Source organism: Phodopus roborovskii, unplaced genomic scaffold (assembly GCF_943737965.1).
Source record: "Phodopus roborovskii unplaced genomic scaffold, PHOROB, whole genome shotgun sequence".
Lineage (NCBI taxonomy): Eukaryota > Metazoa > Chordata > Mammalia > Rodentia > Cricetidae > Phodopus > Phodopus roborovskii.
Window position 1 is genome coordinate 1,190,223 of NW_026126459.1, and position 21,614 is coordinate 1,211,836.

Here is a 21,614-nt window from a genome sequence, read left to right on the forward strand (position 1 = left end):
TTCTGTGTCACATCTGAAGGATCCATCTACACTGATCCCAATCTAGAAATGCAACACTTTTAACGTGTGTGTGTGTGTGTGTGTGTGTGTGTGTGAGTGTGTGTGTGTGTGCTTACACAAGTGAGTATGCATATGTTTGCCAGGAGTGTTTGCCGAAGTCAGAGAACAACTTTCAGAATTTGTTCTCATATTCCCCCATGGGCTCTGGGGATGGAACTCAGTTGTCAGGCCCACACAGCAAGTGCTTTTCACCTACTAACCCAGCTCACTGGCTCTAGAAACATAACATTATTTATTTTTATGATTTTTATAAGCTAAGCATGGTGTCACACACCTTTAATCCCAGCACCTGGGAGGCAGAGGCAGGCAGATCTTTGTGCATTTGAGGCCAACCTGGTCTACAGAGCAAGTTCTAGGACAGCCAGGGCTACATAGAGAAGCTCTGTATTGAAAAACAAAACAAAGAAAGGTTTACTCCTTTTTAATTTAAATGTATGGATAAGAGTCTCTGTGTGTGTGTGTGCCACATGAGCTCAGGTGCCTGTGGAAGCAGAAAAGGATGCTGGGCCCCTGGAGCTCAAATAATAGAAATAAGGCAACCAGAGTGGGTTCTAGGAACAGAACTTGGATCTTCTGGGAGAGGAATAAGTGTTCTTTTTCCTCCTTGTCAACTACATAGTTTGATACAGCTGAGACATTTAGTCTCTTATACCTATGTGTTGTTTAGAACATTCTTCCCTCACTATTTTGGACTGTGAATTCAGTGCCATTCTACAGAATATAATATTGCCTACATTTTCAAAATGTCAAGCTCTAAAGAAATCTGACAATGGGGAAATAGTAGGGTTTTGCTCTTTTAATATAGAAAGGTTAACAAGTAAGTGGGAATAAATGTTCTTAACTGCCAAGTTACCTCTCCAGCCCCAATAACCTTTTTAAAAAGTTCAATGTCCATCTGAAAAGATCACATAAACAGTGATGCTTCCAAGTAATCCAGCATTTTGTAATCATTTAAAAACATGAGACTGTTAATAGCATCCAATGGGGGAAAGACTCTTTGCAATAAACCATGCTGGGTCAACAGGGTATTCACATGCTAACGTGGATTATCTGCTTCATGTCATGCACAAAATGAACTCAAAAAAGACCAAAGACCGCAACATAAGGTCTAAGTACAGGGGCTAGGCTGTTTAGAGCTCTGGCTCCTCTTTCAGATGATGCAGCTCTAGTTCTGGGGGTTCTGATGCCCTCTTCTGGCCTCTACAGGCACTGCACACACATGGTGTACATACAAGCAACCATTATATCCAGAAATTTAAGGTAAATTTTTTAAGGTAAATTTTTTTTTTAATGAGCTAAATATATATGACTAAAAGTGTAGCTCAGTGGTGAACCCTGGGTTCAATCCCAGCACCAAAGAAGAAGGAGAAGAACAACAAACATAAGCACAACTCTTCATAGCTTTGGTTTAAGCAATGGTTTCTTAGATATGACATGTATACAAAAAAATTAGATCTATAACAATGAAAATTTAATATACTATGTGAGCTTGGAAGATGGTTCAGCAGGTAAAGGCACTTACCACCAAGCTGAGGACACAAGCTCAACCCCTGATACCAGATGGAAGAAGTGAATTCCACAAATTGTCCTTTAACTTCCAGGTACTCACCATGAAACATGCTTGCCCCACCCAATAAATATGTTAGTGTAAAATTCTTTAATTAAAAGTATTTTTTTCAAAACTGAAATATTTCAAAAGACACTTCAAGAAATTAGAAAGGTAGATAGCATGCCAAAGGTCCCGGGGTCCATCCCACTGCACATTAAATAAATAAATAAATAAATAAATAAATAAATAAGAAAATAAATAAGAAAATGAAGAAATTAAGAAGGGAGAGAAAGGGGGATAAAAGGGAGGAAAGAAATTGGAAACTTTACACAGTGATATTGGGAAAGTACCACCTGGCATTTCCTCAGATGGTTAAATATAGAATTGCCACATGACCCAGCAATTCCACTCCTAGTCATCTACCCAAGAGAAAGATTAAGTCCATACACAAACATGGATGTAAATGTTAATAGTAGGATTAGTCATCATAATTCAAACATTCATTAACTAATAAATATACAAACAAATGTTGCTATATCCATAAAATGAAATTTTCTACCATGGTGGCATATGTCTATAAACTCAACATTCAGAAGTCAAAGGCAAGAGTATTGCAAGGCCAGTCTGGGCTATACTGTATGATCCTGTCACAGAAAAACAGGGTGGGAATAAAGGGGGATGGTGGAAAAAATACTGGTATATGTAAAAAAAGGCAGACTCAAATTGTAGGCATCCATTTAGATGAAATATCCAATCCAGAATCCATAAGGGCTGAAAGCAGATAAGTGACAGCAGGACCTAAGGGACAAAAATGTTCTGGTACAGCTCCATCAATATTCTTAAAAAATTGAATTGTACACATTTTTTTTTTTTTTGGTTTTTTGTTACAAGGTTTCTCTATGTAGCCCTGGAACTCTTTCAATAGACCAGGCTGGCCTCGAACTCACAGATCCGCCTGCCTCTGCCTCCCAAGTGCTGGGATTAAAGGCATTTGCCACCACCTCCTGGCAAATTGTATATTTTAAAAAAGTGAAAGGTATTATGCCATATAAAGTACATCCAAACAATAATAAGTATGATGTCAACAGAATAAGGGCTGACAAGGAAAGCCAGTGCCTCCAGAGGTCACCACTGTCTGAGAGGTAGTGAGAACAAGGGAGCTCTGTGTTACACCCCCATCCCCATCCCATCTCCCACCCCACCCCTGCCACCCCCAACATACACACCCCACTTCTTACTACTGTTCTTTAAGGTAATTCCTTTGTGCTAGATTTTTTTAAAGCATATTTTACTTTTTTACTTTCCATAGTAAAGAGGCCAGAAGTCTCCAAAGAGCCCCCAAACAACTGCCAGCCTTCACCCTTGCCACCCAAGCTCTACCGTTCATCCACAGAAACACCCTGCAAATTTGGGTGCGGGGGTGGGGGTTGTGTGCTGGTGCCAGGGACACAGAGTCCATATGTAAAAGGACAGGGACACAGGTGAGGGCACACCCACAACAGTACCAGGTGGGAGTTTGCGCTCCCACCCCAGGCCCTGCTGTAGACATTGCTCTCAGCCTTTTCCCAAACCACCTTTTCTCCAGCCCAAGTGTGAATCTCAGAGACACATGCTTCCTGCAAATCCCCAACCCCCAGTCTTTACCCACTCACCAACAGTACTCACTCAAGCCTTGCTTATACCTTTTGTCCAGATGACACACCAGTCTGGTCAGCATTCCCAAGCTCCACCCTGCCAACCATGCTATTGCTATACGGTTTCCATGATTGACAGGATAGCCTTGAAGGCACTGCTCTTGTCCTGCACCATAAACTTGAGCCCTGACTTAAGATTGGGGGGACTTGAGCTTTTCCTTCTTTATCAAACATCCCCATGTCCATATAACTAAATCATCTCATCCCTCTTAAAAACCTTCCCTGCCCTCCTCATAACCACACACTCTTGTGGCACAGCTCTATGAGGGAACCAGGGCTCAGGATACCTCTCACAGGTGGACCAGTTGGCAATAAATTCATCAGCCCACAACACCACAGCAAGTGTGGTTCCCTCAGAGCTCTCCAGCTACAAGCCTCCTCGACAGTTTTCAACTCCTCAGAAAGACAGAGGAGGCTCAAACAGACCCGGAAGTTTAGAATAGAAAGTTTTTGGGAAAAGCATTGCCCTGTGGGGAAGGCTGGGGATTTCCAATGAAGAGAAGCCAGGAATGACTCCAGGGAAGAGGCCTGGGAGGTTGTAAATAGGAATGAAGGTCAGTGTGATGAGCCAAAAGGAGAAGGTAGAATCTCTTTAAAGGCTAGCAGTGCCTAAACACGCCTTTAATCCCAGCACTCAGGAGGCAAAGACAGGTGAATCTTTATGAGTTCAAGGCCAGCCTGGTCTACAAGAGCTAGTTCCAGGACAGGCTCCAAAACCACAGAGAAACCCTGTCTCAAAAAAAAAAAAAAAAAAAAAAAAAAAAGAAAAGAAAAAAAAAAAAAAAAGAAAGAAAGAAAGAAAGAAAAGAAAAAGGGGAGCGGGCTAGTGCCCTTCATCAGTTCAGACATGTGAGGTAGAACTTCCAAATGTAGGTGAGCTTCATTGCCTTCCATAGAAAAGGCCAAAGATGAGTTGGGCCTAGAAGAGAGGCATAATCACCTTCAAGGCCCTTGCTTGTTAATGTTAGGCACCAGATCCTCTGACTTCCTTGCTGAGGATATACCCTTACAATCCAGGAACCTCAGCAGCCTAATGGGACTACCAGGGTCAGGTCTCAATGAGATCACTAGGCTCACACCTCAAAAGGGGGATAAATGGGGCATCTCTGGATTGGTTTAGGCTATTCCTTGCTTTGGCCTATAGCCCCAGCTCTCAACTGCCCCTGTATGGAGTCAGAGTCAAGGAGACTCTGGTGCCTTGGCATGCCTCAGGAGCATTCTTGATCCTTCATCACTGCTCCAGGAGCCCCCAGCACCTGCTATCTTGCTTAGAAAGATGGGCAGCTGCACTGTCACATGATATTTCCACTTCAGGCAGGACTCCTGTACCCACCGCCCTCTCTACAGTCTCCAGTGCCAAACCAGAGGACAGACAAGGGCTGATATTACCCAGTGTGCCCAACATGAACCTCTGTCTCAAGTGGAACTAGGCTAGGGAAGGATACAGAGCTGGGCCCCAGGAACCTCCAGGGATCCCTCAGTATACTCCTGGATGAGCAGGAAACTCCTACCCCAGGAAGAAGAGGCCTGGATGAATTTAGCATGAAGCTTACACATACAAGGCTCTGGCACTGGACCCTATAGCCCAGTACCCAACCAGACGAACATGCCACTCTACAGAGTCAATACTAGCTTACACAGGACTGCCCTGGGAGTTGCCAGGAGGGCTGCAGCCTGGATAGATGGTATTTCCTTGCTCAGCATCTTTCCAGGTAGACCCTCTAGAGCGGAACATCAGGCCAGCCCTCCCAGTGATTCTCTAGAGGCACAGTGGTCAGGCCCAAGAGCTTCCTGTGCCAGGAGCATCACCACCTGACCCACATGAGCAAACTAGCCAGCCACAGAACCAGCAGATGCCCACATAGCACACCCACTGTGCCCAAAGCACTGGGAAACCTACCCTGCCTGGGTGAGTGGCATCACAGGCTCCAGGTAAAGCAGTGGCAGGACTTCTCTCCCTGAGCTGCCCTTGGGGGCAGAGCCAGCAAAACCAGCCATGTGAAGCTGGAATCTGCTTTGCTGGGCTCTGCCTGGGGCCTCCATATGAACCTCCAGTGTGAACCTACCCAAACCTCAAAGTTTTTGAAAAACCCCCAACTTAGAACCAACATTTGGGCCTTGAATGGCTGACAGCCTCAGGGCAGGTCCAAGGCTCCAGGAGGGCATGGAACAGATAAGGATTTCCAAAGCCACCGACTGACCTGGTAGGACACTGTGAGGTTCCTCTAGACAAGAAGGGGCTATTTCCAGAAGACAAAGTCAGGGTGCAATGGAGTTCCCGGCCAAGGAGGGTGTGGCCCAGTCCTGGCTAGTTTGGGGAGGTGAGGAGAGGCAACAGCTATGCCACTCACTGCCAGGCAATAGTAGCCACCCCCACCCCACATAGGCTGCTGCCTCAGGGTTGAGGCAGAGGATGGCTTAGCCTTGACCCACGTGTCTGCTGGACAAAGACATCGGACACTGGTTTAGATCGTCGGACCCTGACAAGCCCTACTTCGTACACACAACACACCCGCCCCACCAGGGTCCACCCCACCCACCCGTGCCTCGAGATGTCCTATTAAGGTCATAGACGCGGGGGCTCAGTGGAGAGCATCCATCCCTTTCCTGGACCCCAAAGGCTACAGGGGGGCGAACGAGGCTGGTGAAACTTGCGGCGACTGACTGGACTCTATTGGGACAACGGTCAGGGACAGCAGCTGGGAACACGACCGGCTGTCGGGCTGGCTAACCTGGAGGGGCCCCGCGCGCTGGGAGGGCGGAACAGGGGCCAGAGGCTCCGTACCTTTGTACTTCTCCCGCACCTCCTCATAGGCCTGGATGAAGTCCTGTTCGTCGGGTAGCTGGCCAGATGTCAGCAGATCGGCCATGCCGGCGGGAGCAGAACGCAACGGGCCGCTGCGCAAGGCCAGCCTTGGCAGCCGCTCTGCCCCCGCCGCCTCAGCGCGCGCCGCTTAAAGAGGCCTCCCCCGCCCCGCCCCGCACCCAGGATGCCCCACGGGCGGGGCGGGGCGGGGCCGGGACAGCCAGTCCCGGACCTGCCCGGTAGCAGTATCCGCTGACCAGCGCTTCTTCACCGGAATCCGAGCCTTGATCTCACACAGATCCAGTTCAAACACTTCCCTGCCCACTCGGGAGCCAGATGCGGCAGACTAACAGACTAGTCCTCCTCACCCAGAACTCAGCCCTAGGTGGCTAAGTTCCTAGGACTTCCCTAAGGACTTTCCTTAGCCCCTGGCAACTTTACCTGGCCACCTGGGTGAAAGGCCCTTCCTGCCTGGCTCCCTCCCTCCTTTCGCTAGTATTTACAACTCTCCTCTGTAGTAACAGTGGAATATAAAAAAGCCCTTAGAACAAGGGAAAATATCTCACATAAAAGAAACGGAGTACACAATTGGGGGGGGGGACTTCTATCCATCTGACACAGACCTGTCTCCTGACATTAATACAACTGCCTTTTCCCACGGACACTGCACTGTTCCTGGAAAGCTTAAACACAGCACGCACCATGAGCAGAAAGAGCTTCTAGAAATCAGTCCTTAGAACTCAGAGAACAGAAAGACGATACCAGGTGGGACTGGCTACCATATGAAGGGCAGTGAACACAGAAACCACCCAACCAGCAAAAGGGGCTACTGAGGTACTCCATCTCTACCTACACCCCAGCCATATCCTAGTCTTTAAATATGTGAGGTATGAAGGGCATGAAGGATATTCATGAGTCCGAGTGGGAAAATGACCCCTTTATAAGACCTTTATGGCATGGAGAGTGTGTGTGTGTGTGTGTGTGTGTGTGTGTGTGTGTGTGTGTGCAGATCATGAATAGTCTTCCATGCAGAGTGGGGAACATGTCCATTATCTGTTCCTTTCCATCCACACAAGCTGCTGCTTTGCTTCCACCATCAAAGTCCCTGGATGTTGTACCACCTCTGTGCTGGTCACCTGGCCACTCTGCTCTCACCCCTCCCACCTCCTGCAAGGTCCCATCCTATCTTTCAAATGCCTCATCATCCCCTAGAGGTCCCTGCTGGTGGAATGGGACCAGGGCTCCCTTTTCCAGGATATCCCACCCAGTGGCCTCCAGCCTTAGGTGACCCATATCCCAAATGAACAAGCTGACTTCCAGCTAGCTACCCTCCAACTGCCTGCAGCCTCCTAGAGTGCCTTTGATCTTTCCTATCCTCAGATTGGCAGCTCTGGAAAGGCACAGCTGGATCCTGGCTGTCACAGATCAAGCATCCTCTACTTTTAGGCAGCAATGTGTCCCCAACACTCAGATGGTAGCCAAGGCTAGGAGAAGCAGTTTGACCTCAAAATCCCAAGAAATCATTCCCATTGAAGATGGGCCTCTGGACCCTTTTCTCTGAGACCACTGATGAGCAGCTGCAACAGGACTTTCATCCTTCTGCAGCTACCACTGTAGAGCCAGCAGGTGGAGCTGTGCTGCCTATCCGCACCAGGACAGGATGAGCCAGCCTTCCTTCATAGCTAGCTGCTGGTCCCTGGCCTCTCATCCAGTCCAATATCTGCATACAGTACATATAAGGTGTTCAACAACTATGCTAATGAGGCTAGCAGATCAGACCCTGGCCCATTACCTGCAATGCGGATGACTGCTCGCTCTGCAGGATCCAAGACGCTTCCATTGCCTACAGAACCAACTCCACTTCGCCGGCTTCGCTGTGTTTTCCCAAGATTCCAAGGCAGTGTGTCCCCGGGGCTGGGCGAGCCACTGCTGCCATTGGAACTCCCTTCAGCCACTGCCACCGGCCGTACCACGGAGTCCTCCCCTGACATGGCCTCCTGAAGGGAGAGTACAAGGGATTCAGTCTCACCTGGGGGGTGGGGGAGTTGATACCGTACACAGACCTACCACTTCCTTAACCTAAAATTGATACCAAACTCCTCCTAGCCTCCTCCTGCCCACACACCGACCCTCTGGTGCTCAGTCCAGACTAGACAACCTCTCCCCCATTCCCATCTATCCTCACTTGCTTCAGCACACACACTAACCATCATTCCTGTCTCTTAGTTACCCAAACGCTGACTACCCACCCCATTCTCAACACAGGACACTGACTCCACCCTCCACCTGTCAAACTGGAGGGGAACAGGGTACTGCTCAAGTACACATTGATAGGACTCTGTCACTGGAACAACTAGAGCTTCCATCCCTTGCATTTCAATCTTGGATTCCCTCTCCCCTGATCCTCCAATGGGCTGGCAATGAGGCCATCAACAAACACTGCCTGTGCCCCTATTGTCCCACTCTTCGGAAAAGGACCTCCAACCCCAGGCCACGGTCACTGCATTCTACCACCAACCTCAGTCTTTAGGAATCCCCATCACTTTACCCCACCTCCAGTCCGCAAAGTCCCACCTCTACCTCTGTGATCTCTGCAGCAACAGCCTATAAATAGCTGGAGCCACAGCGGCGGCGTGGGTTGCGGGAACTCGGATGCTTACTGCAGGAGCAGCCAAAGCGCACGCATACCCACGCGTGCACACGCCCCAGCTCCTTGCCCCAAGAACACTGGCGTGCGAAGAGGTGAATGGGGCTCTGTCTCAGCAGGGTGGCGGAGGGTGGGGGCACAATGTGGGTTCTGTGCCTCCGCCCTCAGGCCAAGGGCTGAGAAAGAGTCAGCGGTCCTTGAGCTGGTGCCTCTCCCGACCCCGCTGCCCCGCGGGGACCCTCTGTGGGGGGGGTCTTTGCTCCAGCCCCCAGCCGAGCCTGCCTTCGCGGCAGCCTTTTCTACCCATATTCAAGCACCTCCTGTCCAGTTCCGCAATTTCCTGATCCCTGGAGGTGTTGTTCTCTGCATAGAGCAAGATAGGCTGTGAGGCAGCACCTAGTTCCGGGTGGTCTGGGCCTATCCCACCCCACCCTACACGCGCCCCCCAAATTCCCGGACATCTCGAGCCTATCCATACCCTCCCAGGTCTATGCTCCTGGTGGTTCCGCTTGCCTCCTCTCAGCCGCTGCAGCCAGACTCCTGGGGCCAGGAGAACCGCGGAGGCAGCGCAGGCGGGGCGAACTCAGAGCCCCGCCCCGGTCCCACCGAGAACTGCGCTGCTTGGGCACCTCTAAGAGCTAGCAAACGATTTACGCGTGACCCAGCTACGTGCCAGGAGTCCTGGTCCGGGAGGCGGCAGAACCGGAGCCCATGATGACTAGATCCAAGCGGAACCCACCGAGTGCGCACACCTTGGCGGACCGTGCGCTTAAGACCAAGATGCTGCTGGCGAACGTGAAGTTGTAGGAGTGCACCGCGTCCTGATGCCTGGATCCAGGGCCCACTGCCACCCCCACCCTTTCCGTGAACAGCTGACCAGGCCCTTAGCCACGTGGGTAGCCCCCACTCCCCAAACAGGTCGGATTCGGAGTTTCAGCCAGTCCTTCCTATCTAACTGGTTTCAAGTACACGTTTATTCCAAGACAGAGCAACGCTAGGGCGCGGTCCAACCAAGACCGGCGTGCCTGGCAATGCACCCTCCTGCCGTGTTCTGCTGACCCCTGGCGGTCGAGCAGGCCAAGGAACCGGTTAGGTCTGGCCCTCCGTAGTCCAGTTATCCTGGCTTTCCAGCCAGCGGCAAGGAGCGCCCCCAGGGGAAACTGCCGCTTAGGCAGGGAATTAGAAACTGGCCTCTTAAGTCAAATGTCCAGGAAAAAGAAGAGACCAAGGCAGTTTTCAGGGAGTACTCCGGGATATGTTCTTGCAGGTGATTAGATGAGTGGGCAGAGCTTGGGTGTCATGAAATATTACAAAGATTCTGGGCTGTTGGAGGCTGTCCACGGCGCTGTCATAGCGAAGGACCTGACCGGAGGCCCTCAGAGGAGGCGCCTTCAGACCGCGGGAGCCTTGTCCATAGTCACCGGTCAGCACCCGTGCCACAAACACTGCCTTGTGGCCTTCTGTGTTGGGAGGCGAGTAGCGATCCAGTACCGACAGAGACGCACGCTTGGCGAAGTACACTCCCTGTCCATAGAGTGTGCCTACAGGACAGGTGAGACACCAAGGTGAGGGCCATCAGGGTCGACAAGGCCCGTGTCCCTGCCCTGCACGGGGCCTTACCATTTCGGCCACAAAAGCTTCGGTTGAATCCGTGTGTGCAGATGTCAAGCACTGCAGACTCTGATGTGCCGTGGTAGAGGACCTGCTCCACGGGGCGTTGCTGGCAATATTGCAACAGGCGTTCCCGATGCAGCTGGTACTGTTGCTGCAGCAGTGGGTGTGACACTCGTTCCACCTGCCAAGTGCATGGTAGTTGGGATGAGGTATTGGGAATCTATCCCTACACTGGCCAGAAAAGAGCTGAATTCAGCAATCACCAGCTCTCTGGTGGAAGGAAGAATTTAAGATTTGAACGAAAACTTGAAGCACCCCATCAAGCTCTGTCCAGAGGAACCACCTCTGTGGGACAAGTTGGAGAGTTGACTTCCAGGAAAGCCCCTTTAGGGATGTCTGACTCCTCTAGGGAACTCTGCAGGTGGGTAGACCGTGCCTACTCACCTAAACTTAGGACCAACAATCAGGTTCAGCAGTCAAAATCCCAGCCAGGAGATTATATATTGCCTCTCAGTGCTGTTAAGATTCAGACAGTAGCTGGGAGGTGGTGGTGCACACCTTTAATTCCAGCACTAGGGAGGCAGAGGCAGAGGCAGATGGATCTCTGTGATTTCAAGGCCAGCCTGGTCTACAGATCAAGTTCCAGGACAGGCTCTAAGGCTACCAAACAATAACAACAAAAAACAAACCTCAAACAGTAGAGGAGGCCTCAGCCAACCAACTCAACTTCAGTTCCAAAGGAACAAACTCAGGTTTCAAACAGAGCTTTTAAAGAAAGTCTAATTAGCTTTTGGAGGAAGAATGCAGACTAATACAACATCCACGAAACAAAATTATCTGTTCTGAAAAGGGGTCTAAATATTAGAAACAGAGGATAAGATTGCAAGGCTGGGGACAGCGCTTGCTGAGCAAGTGGGTTGGATCCCCAGAATAAAAAAGAAAAGGAAGGGGGGGTGGAGGGAAGAAGAGAAGAAAAAGACAAGGAGGAGGAAAGGACTGCAGAGATAACTGTGAGTGGGCAAGATAATGAAATGGTTAAAGCTAAAGATTCAACTGCATGTACTGTAGATGAATTTAAGGGACTGGTGCTGAGAACAGAGCTAAAAGAAAAGAGAAAGAAATCATGCTGGGTGGTGGTGGTGCACGCCTTTAATCCCAGCACTTAGGAGGCAGAGGCAGGTGGATTTGTGAGTTTGAGGCCAGCCTGGTCTACAGAGCTAGTTCCAGGACAGGCTCCAAAGCCACAGAGAGACCCTGTCTCAAAAAAAAAAAAAAAAGAAGAAGAAGAAGAAAGAAAGGGAGGGAGGGAGGAATGGAGGAAGGAAGAAAAACCATGAAAAGACAATCAAGAGCATGAAACAGCAGGAGAGCTAAGATCTGCTTCAAATGAACTCCATAAGCCAAGAGACACAGGTAGCACACCTGGGAACGTAGTGGAAGATGTTTCCCTGAGCTGGAGACCATGTCACCAGATGGAGAACCATGAAGTGCCAAGGACACTGGGAAAGACATGCCCCTGTCACCTAACGGAAGACCATAGTGTTTGAAGTGAAGAAACTTAGAAACTTTGCAAATATATATACATATACACCAAAGTCAGTGTACAAATACATATTGGGAATCCCACACTGGGTTTCTCAACAGCAATACTAGATGTTAATAAACCATCAAGCATGGGGCTGAAGAGATAGCTCAGCAGTTAAGAACGTATACTGCTCTTGCAGAGGACCCAAATTTGAGTTCCAGCACCCATATCAGATGGCTCACAACAACCCATAGCTCCAGCTCCAGAGGGATCAAAGGCCTTCATAGTTACCTGCATTCATGTACACATAATCCTCCCCCATGCACAACACAATTTCTTTTTAATATTTCATAAACAAAAAAATCAGGCTGAGAGATGGCTCAGTAGCTAAGAGCACAGGCTGCTCTTTCTGAGGTCCTCAGTTCAATTCCCAGCAACCACATGAAGGCTTGCAACCATTTGTAATAAGATATGGTGGCCTCTTCTGGCATGCAGGTATACAAGCAGAGCACTCATACATAAAATATTTTCAAAAATAAAAATAAAGCGATTGTACTAAATTTTGTGAGGGGAACTGTAAGATGATGACCCAGCAAGTAAAGACCCTTGCTGTGTGAGCCTAGGACCTGAATTCAGGCCCAGAACCCACCCATGTGAAGATGGAAGGAGAGAAATGTCTCCAAATACCTGGTAAAAAGTATATTTTGAATCTAAACGTTATATTCCAGCCAAGACAATAATGAAGACAAATAAGGACATATTAGCGAATGAAAGACCATGGGAAGTTTACATCTATATTAAATTAGAGGCAGGTATAGTGGCTCACACCTTTAATTCAAACATTAGGTTTTTGAAGGCAAGGCTTCTCTGTGTGGCTCCAGCTGTCCTGAAACTCGCTCTGTAGACCCAGCTTGCCTCAAAGTCACAGATCTGCCTGCCTCTGCATCCAGAGTGCTGGGATTAAAGGTTGTGTGCCACCATCCTCCAGCTAACATTTTTTTTTTTTTAATTTTTGTATATGTGTATGTTCTTTCACTCAGAGACCAAAAGGCATCAGTGGATTTCTGGAGCTGAAGTGACAGGCAGTTGTGAGCTGCCTAATATGGGTAATGGGATTCAACTTACAGTACTCTGAAAGTGCAGCAAGCAATTTTAACCACCGAGTCATCTCTCCTGCCTCTGCACTGCTTTGTATATTTTTTACTTTAAAAAAATGTTATTTTTAGGGACTGGAGAGATGTTCTGTAGTCAAAAACACTGGCTTGTCTTCTAAAGAATATGGGTTCAGTTCTCAGCACTACATGGTGCTCTCTTTTTGGCATCCTTGGGTACCAGGCACACACATGGCACAGACATACATGCAGGCAAAACAGTCATACACATAAAATAAATAAAAATAGAAAAAAATATATGCTAAAATTATGTTAATGGTGTGTTTTGCTTACATGTGTGTCTGTGTACCACATACATGCCTGGTGTCTGCAGAGTCCACAAAAGGATGTCAGGGTCCTTGGAACTGGGGTTACTGATATTTGTGTCCCACCATGTGGGTGCTGAGCACTTAACCCAGGTCCTCTGCAAGAGCAACAAGTGATCTTAGCCTCTGAGCCATCTCTTCAGCACCTGCAGATTTGTTCGTTTGTTTTGTTTTCTTGTTTTTTTTGAGACAGGGTTTCTCTGTGTAGCCATGGCTGTCCTGGAACTCGCTCTGTAGACCAGACTGGCCTTGAACTCACAGAGATCCTCCTGCCTCTGCCTCCTGGGTGCTGAGACTAAAGGTGTGGGCCACACTGCCCAACTAGCTCCCGCAGTTTTATTTTTTTCATTATCAACATAAAGTCAAAGCATGCAGACTACAATATGAAGCTTGTTTATGCACCTTAACTACATAGCATGAACACATGACCAAATTATGAGATGGAGTGAAGAAAAGGTGGCAGAAAAACCCATTCTATTCTTCTTTGGAGAGCTAGACAAGCCAAAAAAAAAAAAAAAAAAGTCTCTAATAACAGAAAAAGACAAATACACTAACTAGAAAAAAATATTACTAACAAAACCAGCGGGTTGGTAGTAGGTGACAGCTATTGTTGGGACCCAGTGGTGACCTTTGTAACCTCTAGGGAAAACCAGAAATTCTGAATTTCCAGTCATCTTTCTGTGATGACTATGGCTGCTATCCCCACCCTCAACTTTTAATGTCAAGAGTGGAGAGCACCTTGCCCAGCTGTACCACACAGTGACAACTCTCCTGTCCCTCCTCCTGATTTATGCCCATCCTTCTTTGGCCTCATCTGTGAGTACACTCAATCTCGTGGGTAGAAAGCTGTCCTTGGGCATATACTCTCTTCGGACTTATTCTCCATCTCCTTAGCATGTTTCCAGGGCTGTCTCTGTTGTTACTCCCTGCACACTCTCTGTTCCCTCATCACATGTAGCCTGAGAGTCCCTCCCTCCAGTCTTTCATTTATTTATTTTTGTTTTTGAGACAGAATCTCACTATGTAACTCTGACTGGGCTGGAACTTGCTCCATAGACCAGGATGTCCTCACACTCACAGAGATCCTCCTGCCTCTGCTCTTCTTTTCTCACTGCTTGGACAGTACCTGGTCCTAAGGCTCCCTACTACTTGGTACTAGCTTGTTTCTTGTCCATGTGCATAATTGCCAAATTTAACAAGAATACAGGAGGAGCAGCCACTATTTATAAACACCTATATGTGTGCATATTTTTCTCCCACTAACCTATATCCCCGCGTCCACAAAAAAAAAAAAAAAAATGTATTGTTTTATTTACACAATAGTAGGTGGGACTAGCCCTTTGCTAGAAGAGGCCTCTGTTGGAGACAGAAGAACCCCCCAGAACAGGAAGTGTGATCCCCACATTAGCCACCAGATGGTATTACTACCCCATGCTCCAGACAAAGAAACTGTGGCATAGAGTCATCTAGTTCCCCATCTTGTCCCTGGTAGAGAGCCTCACTCAGGCAGGCCTGTCAGATCCCTAATCTGTGTGTCCTTCTGTCTCTCTTCTTCAGACTCTAAATGTTCTCTGGGTAAAGAAGGGTTACTTAACTATTATAGGGAACAGAGAAACCCTGAGTGAATATCTGTTGGTGACATGAGCCACCCATGTCAAGGACTCCAGAACCTTGGCAAATGTTCCAAATGCGGATGTTGATGGTGTATGCAGAAAATGTCCATCATAGCTTTCTCCCCTGGGATATTGACTGCCTGAAGACTGCTCCCACAGAGATTGCTCCTTGTCCAGCTGTGTACAATAACTTAATTCCACCTCCTGCTCAACTCCATAAACCAAAGATGCTCAGCTTCTGCGGTGCTACAGTTTCTCCATCTAAGACCCCAGATCCCATCCCAGCTGTCTACATATCTGTGTTTGCCTTTGTTTCATTCCCTCAATATTTCCAGGCAGGTCCAAGTCCTTGGAGCTATGCACAGATGTGCCAATCCATTCTATCAGCTTTCAACATATTCACCTTGAGCAGTTTTTGGTCAGTTGATCCTAATACACAGAGAAGTGTACACAGGTTACAAGGCCAGCAACATAGAGCATGAACTCACTCGAACGATTCGGATCCAGCTGTGGGCAGCATCCAGGGTGTCATAAAAGGCCTGCACCACATCCTGGAACTCCTTGGAATTCTCTTCCAGGGCCTCCAGCCTGTCCAAAGGTTCTTTCAGCCCTTGCTCTGACACTGATGCACAGGAAGAAAGGGCATTAGGGTCATATCTCAAGCACTAGCCCAAAAAACTAACCCATTGCACCGTCCCTTAGTCCAAGGTACAAACTCACAGTTGTTGTTTGAAGCCTTCAAAAGAAAGGTCAAATTCTCGTCACAGGGGCCAACAAGCAGGGCAGCTAAGTGGCGAGCTGCACGGGCAGGCTGGACCCCAAAGCCAGAGAGGATGATGCAGTCACCATGCAGGGTAACACTCACATTGTGGCACCTCTCCAGGCGAGCCCCAAGTTCTGAGGGCAGCATACGGCCTTGGAGACTCACTGTCTCCTCCTGAACGTGTGCTTCCAAGGCAGCCGATAATGCCCGGTCCAACTCATCCATATCCTGCTCAAAAGATATGTGCACCACCAGCTGCACCCTGCCCTCAGTGTCCTCCCCCAGGGGCTCTTTTGCTTCCAACAGGGAGAGGGCCAGGGCTCGCCTTAGTGCAGTAGCCTCATGCTGCTCAGCCACCTGGCCTTGAAACTTTAAGGATCTGTGGATAGCCAGCTGCAGTGTGGCCTCTTCTTCTAATAGTCTGTGTATCCCAGTGTTGAGGGCCACAGGCTCCTCTCCAGCCTCAAGTGTGGGATTTTCCTCCTCTTGTTCAAGGGTGATGTCCTCTGGCTGCTCTCCAGGTTTCTCCATCTCCGGTGGTAGCCAGTTCTTCCCATGTAGCCCCTCCAAGGTAGCCAGCACCTCTTGAACTTCCTCTAAGGGCAGAAAGGGGCTACTGGGTCAGGGGTCAGGTCCAGCCAGAGGGCTGATGAGTTGGAATAGATAAAACAGGAAGATTGTATCTTGTGGGGTTTAGAGTAGACCACAAAAGGGTCACTAAACAAGTGATAGGGCAGAGTAAGGAGAGGATGATCAAGAAGACACCACAGGACACCCCAGGGCCCCTGGGAAGCCCTACCCAGTCTTGTGTTGTCCTGATCACTGCCTGTGTTGTGGCCATGAATGACCTGGAAGGCCTCAGTGGGATCCATCTGTGGAAAGAGGATGGCAGAGTCACAGCATAGAGGGTGTCTAGGTCTGGGGTGTAAGAATAAGGACAGAACTCCATCTTACCCTTTCAGCATCTATGTCCAGGGTGGCGCTGGCCAGATGTTCTGTCCCAAAGACACACTGGAACTGAGCCTCCAGTTCATGAAGAAGGTGCTGCCCCTCTACACCCAGTAGAAACCTGGCACTGCCTGGGTGCTTCACATTCAGTGTGTGGCAGCTAATGCTGCCCAGAAGACTCTGCAGCAACTCCTGGGCTGCCTGGCATGGGGCCCTAGATCCACAGAGCTGTGACATAAGAAAACAGTTTACAGGTTCAGAGCACAGGGAATGTACCTGGACGGACTCCGGCAAGAGAAGAGGCAAAGTGAGGAGATTCTGAGGGGTGCTCACCCGAAAGCCAGTCACATCTATTCCTTCAATTGGGAAAAGGGCAACATCTTCCAGGCTGGCAAGAAGGTCCTCATGATAAAGCTGCAGGAAGCGCATGGCCCCTGGATCCATTGACATTACTATCTCCATCAGGCCCTCTGGCCTCTGCAGCTCCCCATGCCCAGGGCTCTCCAGCTCTCTCTCTGGAGACTCTGTGGCCATCCCCACTAGACCCATTAGCTCTTCCTGCCCTGGTGAGTCTGTGGCAACTTCCCCCAGGCCCTCCTGCTTCTGAACTCCCATAGAGGATGAGGCCATAGATCCTCCTTGCCCTGATGACCCTGTAAAACTTTCTGCTGGACCTACTGGGCTTGCAGACCCCATGGTCCCCTCACTCATGAAACCAGCCTGCTCTGGAGAGCCCGCAGTTCCCAGGTTTATAGGTTCCTCTTGCTCAAGAGACCTCACAGGCCCTAAATCAACTGGCATGGCTTGTCCTGGAGTCCCTACAGGACCTGTCCTTAGAGAAGCTCCTAATTGTCCAGGTGCCTCCCCAGAGCTCACAGTCATAGTCAGGGCCCCTGCAAGTCCTCCAGTATCTAGGCAAGCATGCTCAATGGCTCCCGATTCCTGCATGTTTGGGTGATCCCCTCCACTCTTGCCCTCAACAAGCTGCTCTGGCTCCAATACATCATAGTGGGGGACAAGGCTCAACTCAGAGCCCTGTAGCCAGTGTTTCCGCTTCAGCACCCGTTCAGCCACTGGAAGAGAGAAGAAAGCAAGCCCATTAGGTTTCTAGCATAGAGAGAGTGTCCTGTTAGTTTAGTTTCATCCTCTCACCTACCTTGCCATTGCTGAAAGGTGATAACAGTGCCCAGTTGCCTGGGCAGGCTGCGAAGACCCTCCAAGGCTCCCCCACCACTGCGACGTTCATTCTCCAGGTAGAGTTCCAGCAGCAACAGGTCCACTGGGACGGCACTATCCACCACACGTACTGCTCGGGTCTGGGGCACCCAGGCCAACAACACTGTGACCCCATTCAGAGGCATTTTCTGGGCCTGCTCCTCCAGGGCACAGACCTCTGTGAGAAGCATGGAAGTCAACTCAGGCACCTTCCTTAACTAGGAGCCATGTCCCAACCCTGCCTCTCACCTACCTCTTACCTGCCTCAGAAAGGGGCATGGATAACTGGACCAGGGCACAGTCCTGCCGAGGACTGGGCAGGGCATGGCAAGCCTGCATGGGGTGTCCAATGGCACACAGCAGTGCTTGAACATGTTGCTCCAGGCTCAGAGGTGAAGTGTCAGGAGGCAGTTGTTGGAGAAGCACACGTTCAGGGGCACGGGGTGGGGCTGGCCTCAGGCTCAGCCATATACCAGATAGTTGGTGTTCTGCCTGGCTTAAGACTCTCTTTGCATCTGTGAGGAGAGGCAAGGTGTCAGAGATGTCCAAGTTCAGGGCACCCAGGCAACCCCTGAAGTCAGTCTCCTTACCTTCAGGGTCTTGAAAAGTGAGGATACCCCCACAGCCAAGTCTCTGCCAGCTCAACAGGGGCCCTCCACCAGAGCGACGGTGGTTCTCAAAGTACAGGGTAAGCAGCTCATCTGGCACTTCAGGGGCCAGTCCCCGGAGCTCCACTGCTGCCATCAGAGTCCTGGGATGTGACACATGGGAAGGGAAGAGGCCTGCTCCACCTACTCAGTCCTCTCTTCCAAGCCCCTAGCTGCTCCCCGGCACCCCATATTTACACTCACCAGACTGCCCCAGCCAGTCAGTCAGGCTTAAAGTCCTTCTCAGGCAGAAGGCTTGAGATGGGAAAGCAAAAGTGAAACTGACCAAACAAAGGAAACAGGGAGGGGCTAAGTCAATGGCTTTAGCTCAGGCGTTTCCTTTCCTGGTAAAGCCTTAACCCTCAGTCCACAAGGAACTTCTAAGGTCCCTTCTGCCAGCCTACCCACTAGCCTCTGACAGGCAAAGTAGACCACATGTCTCCCAGATTTATCTTCTTGGCTTCCCTTTGTGACTTATCACCCTCCCTATGGGATGATTCAGTCACTATCTACCCTTCATGGTACCCCCCCTCCCCAAGAATCTCCTGTTTCTGTGCCCTGGGTCCTGGACATGAGCAGCACTGATTCTTCAGACAGGCCTTTGGCAGGTTATCACTCTGTATCCCAGACTGCCTGAAACTCGATATGCAGGCCAGGTTGGTCTTGAACTAGAAGTGATTCTCCTGTCTTACTCTCCTGAATGCTGGAGCTGTAGACATGGACAACCATGCCCAGGTTTCAGGCCATACCTTCATAATTCACTCTCCCACCACCAATCCTGCCCACCGTCATAGCCTGTTTGCCAAGGCTGTAACTGCTGTGGCCCTCTACCCATGCCTTCCAGTCATGCCAGCCCAGCCTCCACTGTTCTTCCATAGAATCATGGTTTTGCCCAATCTATATATCTAACCCTAACCCTGTATGTAGTCCTCGAGTCTCCACTACCTTCCACTACCCACAATTAAGAGCCTCCAGAACTTCTCAAAGGGCTATGCTATCCTCTCTTCTCTCCCACTCCTAGCCAATCCTACTGTGAATCCTTCACAGAGCTGGCAGGGTTCCAATGACTGCCACAAACCCCAGGGCCAACTGAAGTCAGATTGGCCCCAGTTCCCATCCTGCTAATCTCTTTCCACACCTGGACACTCTGGTGCTTATTGGGCTCCAACCTTCCCACCCTCAACTCTTACCTAAACCAGTACCCTGGACCAGCTTTACTCTATATGACCTAGTCTTCCCCACAGGGCCACACGACCATCCCATCTCCATGATTTCCCTTACTCAACCCTTAGAGGCAGATAAAACATGGAGCTAAAAACTTAAAGGGCAACTTAAGTTGTCCAGGCTCCTTCTGAGTCCCTATAGTCAACTTTGTGCTTGTTGTTTTATTTTCCTCAAAGGTCATGCAGATTATGTGAAAGTCTGTTTCTACAAAAGCCTGTCCCACCTACTCTATGCTTTCTTCTTATGGGACTTAGCCACCTTCTAATGCCATGCTTTACTTAGATAAATGCCTGCTACAGAGGCCTGTCAAGGGCAGGGGTGTACAAAAACAGCTCACATTACTGCTGTTGTTAAATTTTTAGGAATTTCAGTGAACTGGATGTTAAAATGATAATGCCTCATGTACTGGTTAGTTTTAAATGTCAAGTTGACCCAACCTAGAATTATCTGGAAAGAAAGTCTTAGAGTGGAAATATCTAGAACAGGTTGGCCTGTGGGCATGTCGGTAAGGGTTTTCTTGTTAATTAGGAGTGGAACAACCACCATTTATATGAATTATATAAGTAAGCTAACTGTGGGCTGTAGAGATGGCTAAGTGGTTAAGAGCATTGGCTAGAGGTCCTGAGTTCAATTCCCACCAACCACATGGTGGCTAACAACTATCTGTGATGAGATCACCTTCTTTTGGTATGCAGGCATGCAAGCAGGCAGAACACTGTATATATAATAGATAAATCTTACAAAAAAAAAAAGAAACAAAAGCTAGCAGAGCAAACAAGTAGCATGGTTTCCTGCTCTTGGCTGTGCCCATGAAGTGACTAGCAGCTTGAGTTCCTGCTTTGAAGTGGCTGAAATGGACTGGCACCTGGAATTTTGAGATCAATGAGCCATTCCTTCCCTGTGTCCTTTTGTCTCAGGGTGTTTATTATAGGAACAGAATGCAATTAGAATTGGTAATCAATTGGTGTTTGTATCAGGAAGACGTGCAGGAGCACTGGGCATATCCTTACTAGATTCAGCTGTCAATGCTTTGTAGTCACAGGTAAAGCCTCAGAAAGGCCAGACATCAAGAACCAAAGAAGTGTAGAATGTCCTAAGCTACAGAGGACCAGTAGACCACACAATGGGATGTTTCTTCAGGAAATCCCCCACCAGAGTTGAGGCAGGGAGTTGGTACCACCTTAGCCTCAGCCTCTGACAAGTTTATTTTTGTTTTTTGTTTTTTCCTTCTTCATTTTTCTTTTTGTTTGTTTTGGGGGGGTTGTTTTGTCTTTTGTTTTTTGTTTTGTTTTGTTTTTCTAGTTTTCGAGATAGGGTTTCTCTGTGTAGCTTTGAAGACCAGGCTGACCTCGAACTCAGTCTTCCGAGTGTTGGATTAAAGGCGTGTGCCACCACCACATGGCCTATTATTTAAGAATATGAGACAAGTGACAAGAGGCTGAGTATGGAGAGAATAAAACAATTAAATGATTAGGTCTCTTGGTCTGGAACAGGTGTGGATAAAAAGAGAAAGTGAATGGTCTGGGTGTTGTGTGTTATGCCTATAATCTCAGTAGTTGGAAGACTGAGGCAGGAAAATGGCCACAAGTTTGAAGCCAGCCTGAATTACATAGTGAGTTCCAAGCCAATTGTGCTTACAGAGACCTTGTCTCAATACAGCAAAGCTGAGAAGGGATGGAGTGCTTGCAGGCTTTAGTAAATCCTGGGTTTACGAATTAACTCCCTGAGCCACATAAGCCAAAATAGAACCATGCCTGCAGGAGTCATTAGCCCCCTCGCAGATTTCAACCCTGATCAGGAAGCCAGGGTACAGGGATCTGACCTAGGACTGC

At 49.0% G+C, this 21,614-nt stretch overlaps 2 protein-coding genes across 6 annotated transcripts in view; both read right to left on the reverse strand.

The window, feature by feature from the left end:
- Positions 1-9,385, reverse strand: part of Plec (plectin) — a 60,340-nt gene extending 50,955 nt beyond the window's left edge. For 2 of the 4 annotated variants that reach the window (XM_051189174.1, XM_051189171.1), the window contains exon 1: positions 6,089-6,253. In XM_051189174.1, the coding sequence (XP_051045131.1) occupies positions 6,089-6,173 (85 nt within the window). In that variant the 5' untranslated portion in view covers positions 6,174-6,253. Of the gene's footprint in view, positions 1-6,088; positions 6,254-7,901; positions 8,107-9,234 lie in introns of those variants that run through there. The other 2 variants (XM_051189164.1, XM_051189165.1) reach the window with 2 other exon arrangements.
- A 327-nt stretch (positions 9,386-9,712) lies between these two features.
- Parp10 (poly(ADP-ribose) polymerase family member 10) lies at positions 9,713-18,820 on the reverse strand. 2 transcript variants are annotated; one of them, XM_051189179.1, is made up of 11 exons: positions 18,763-18,820; positions 18,502-18,662; positions 18,172-18,426; positions 17,853-18,089; positions 17,030-17,769; positions 16,703-16,924; positions 16,548-16,620; positions 15,706-16,344; positions 15,474-15,607; positions 10,377-10,551; positions 9,713-10,297 (listed from the first exon to the last, which is right to left on the reverse strand). In XM_051189179.1, exons 2-11 carry the CDS (start codon positions 18,653-18,655, stop codon positions 9,993-9,995), a joined length of 2,934 nt encoding a protein of 977 aa, XP_051045136.1. In that variant the 5' UTR covers positions 18,656-18,662; positions 18,763-18,820; the 3' UTR covers positions 9,713-9,992. The 2 variants fall into 2 exon arrangements, with proteins under 2 accessions (XP_051045136.1, XP_051045137.1); XM_051189180.1 differs by lacking the exons at positions 18,502-18,662; positions 18,763-18,820 and having other exon boundaries at positions 18,165-18,420.
- Between the last annotated feature and the right edge of the window lie 2,794 nt (positions 18,821-21,614).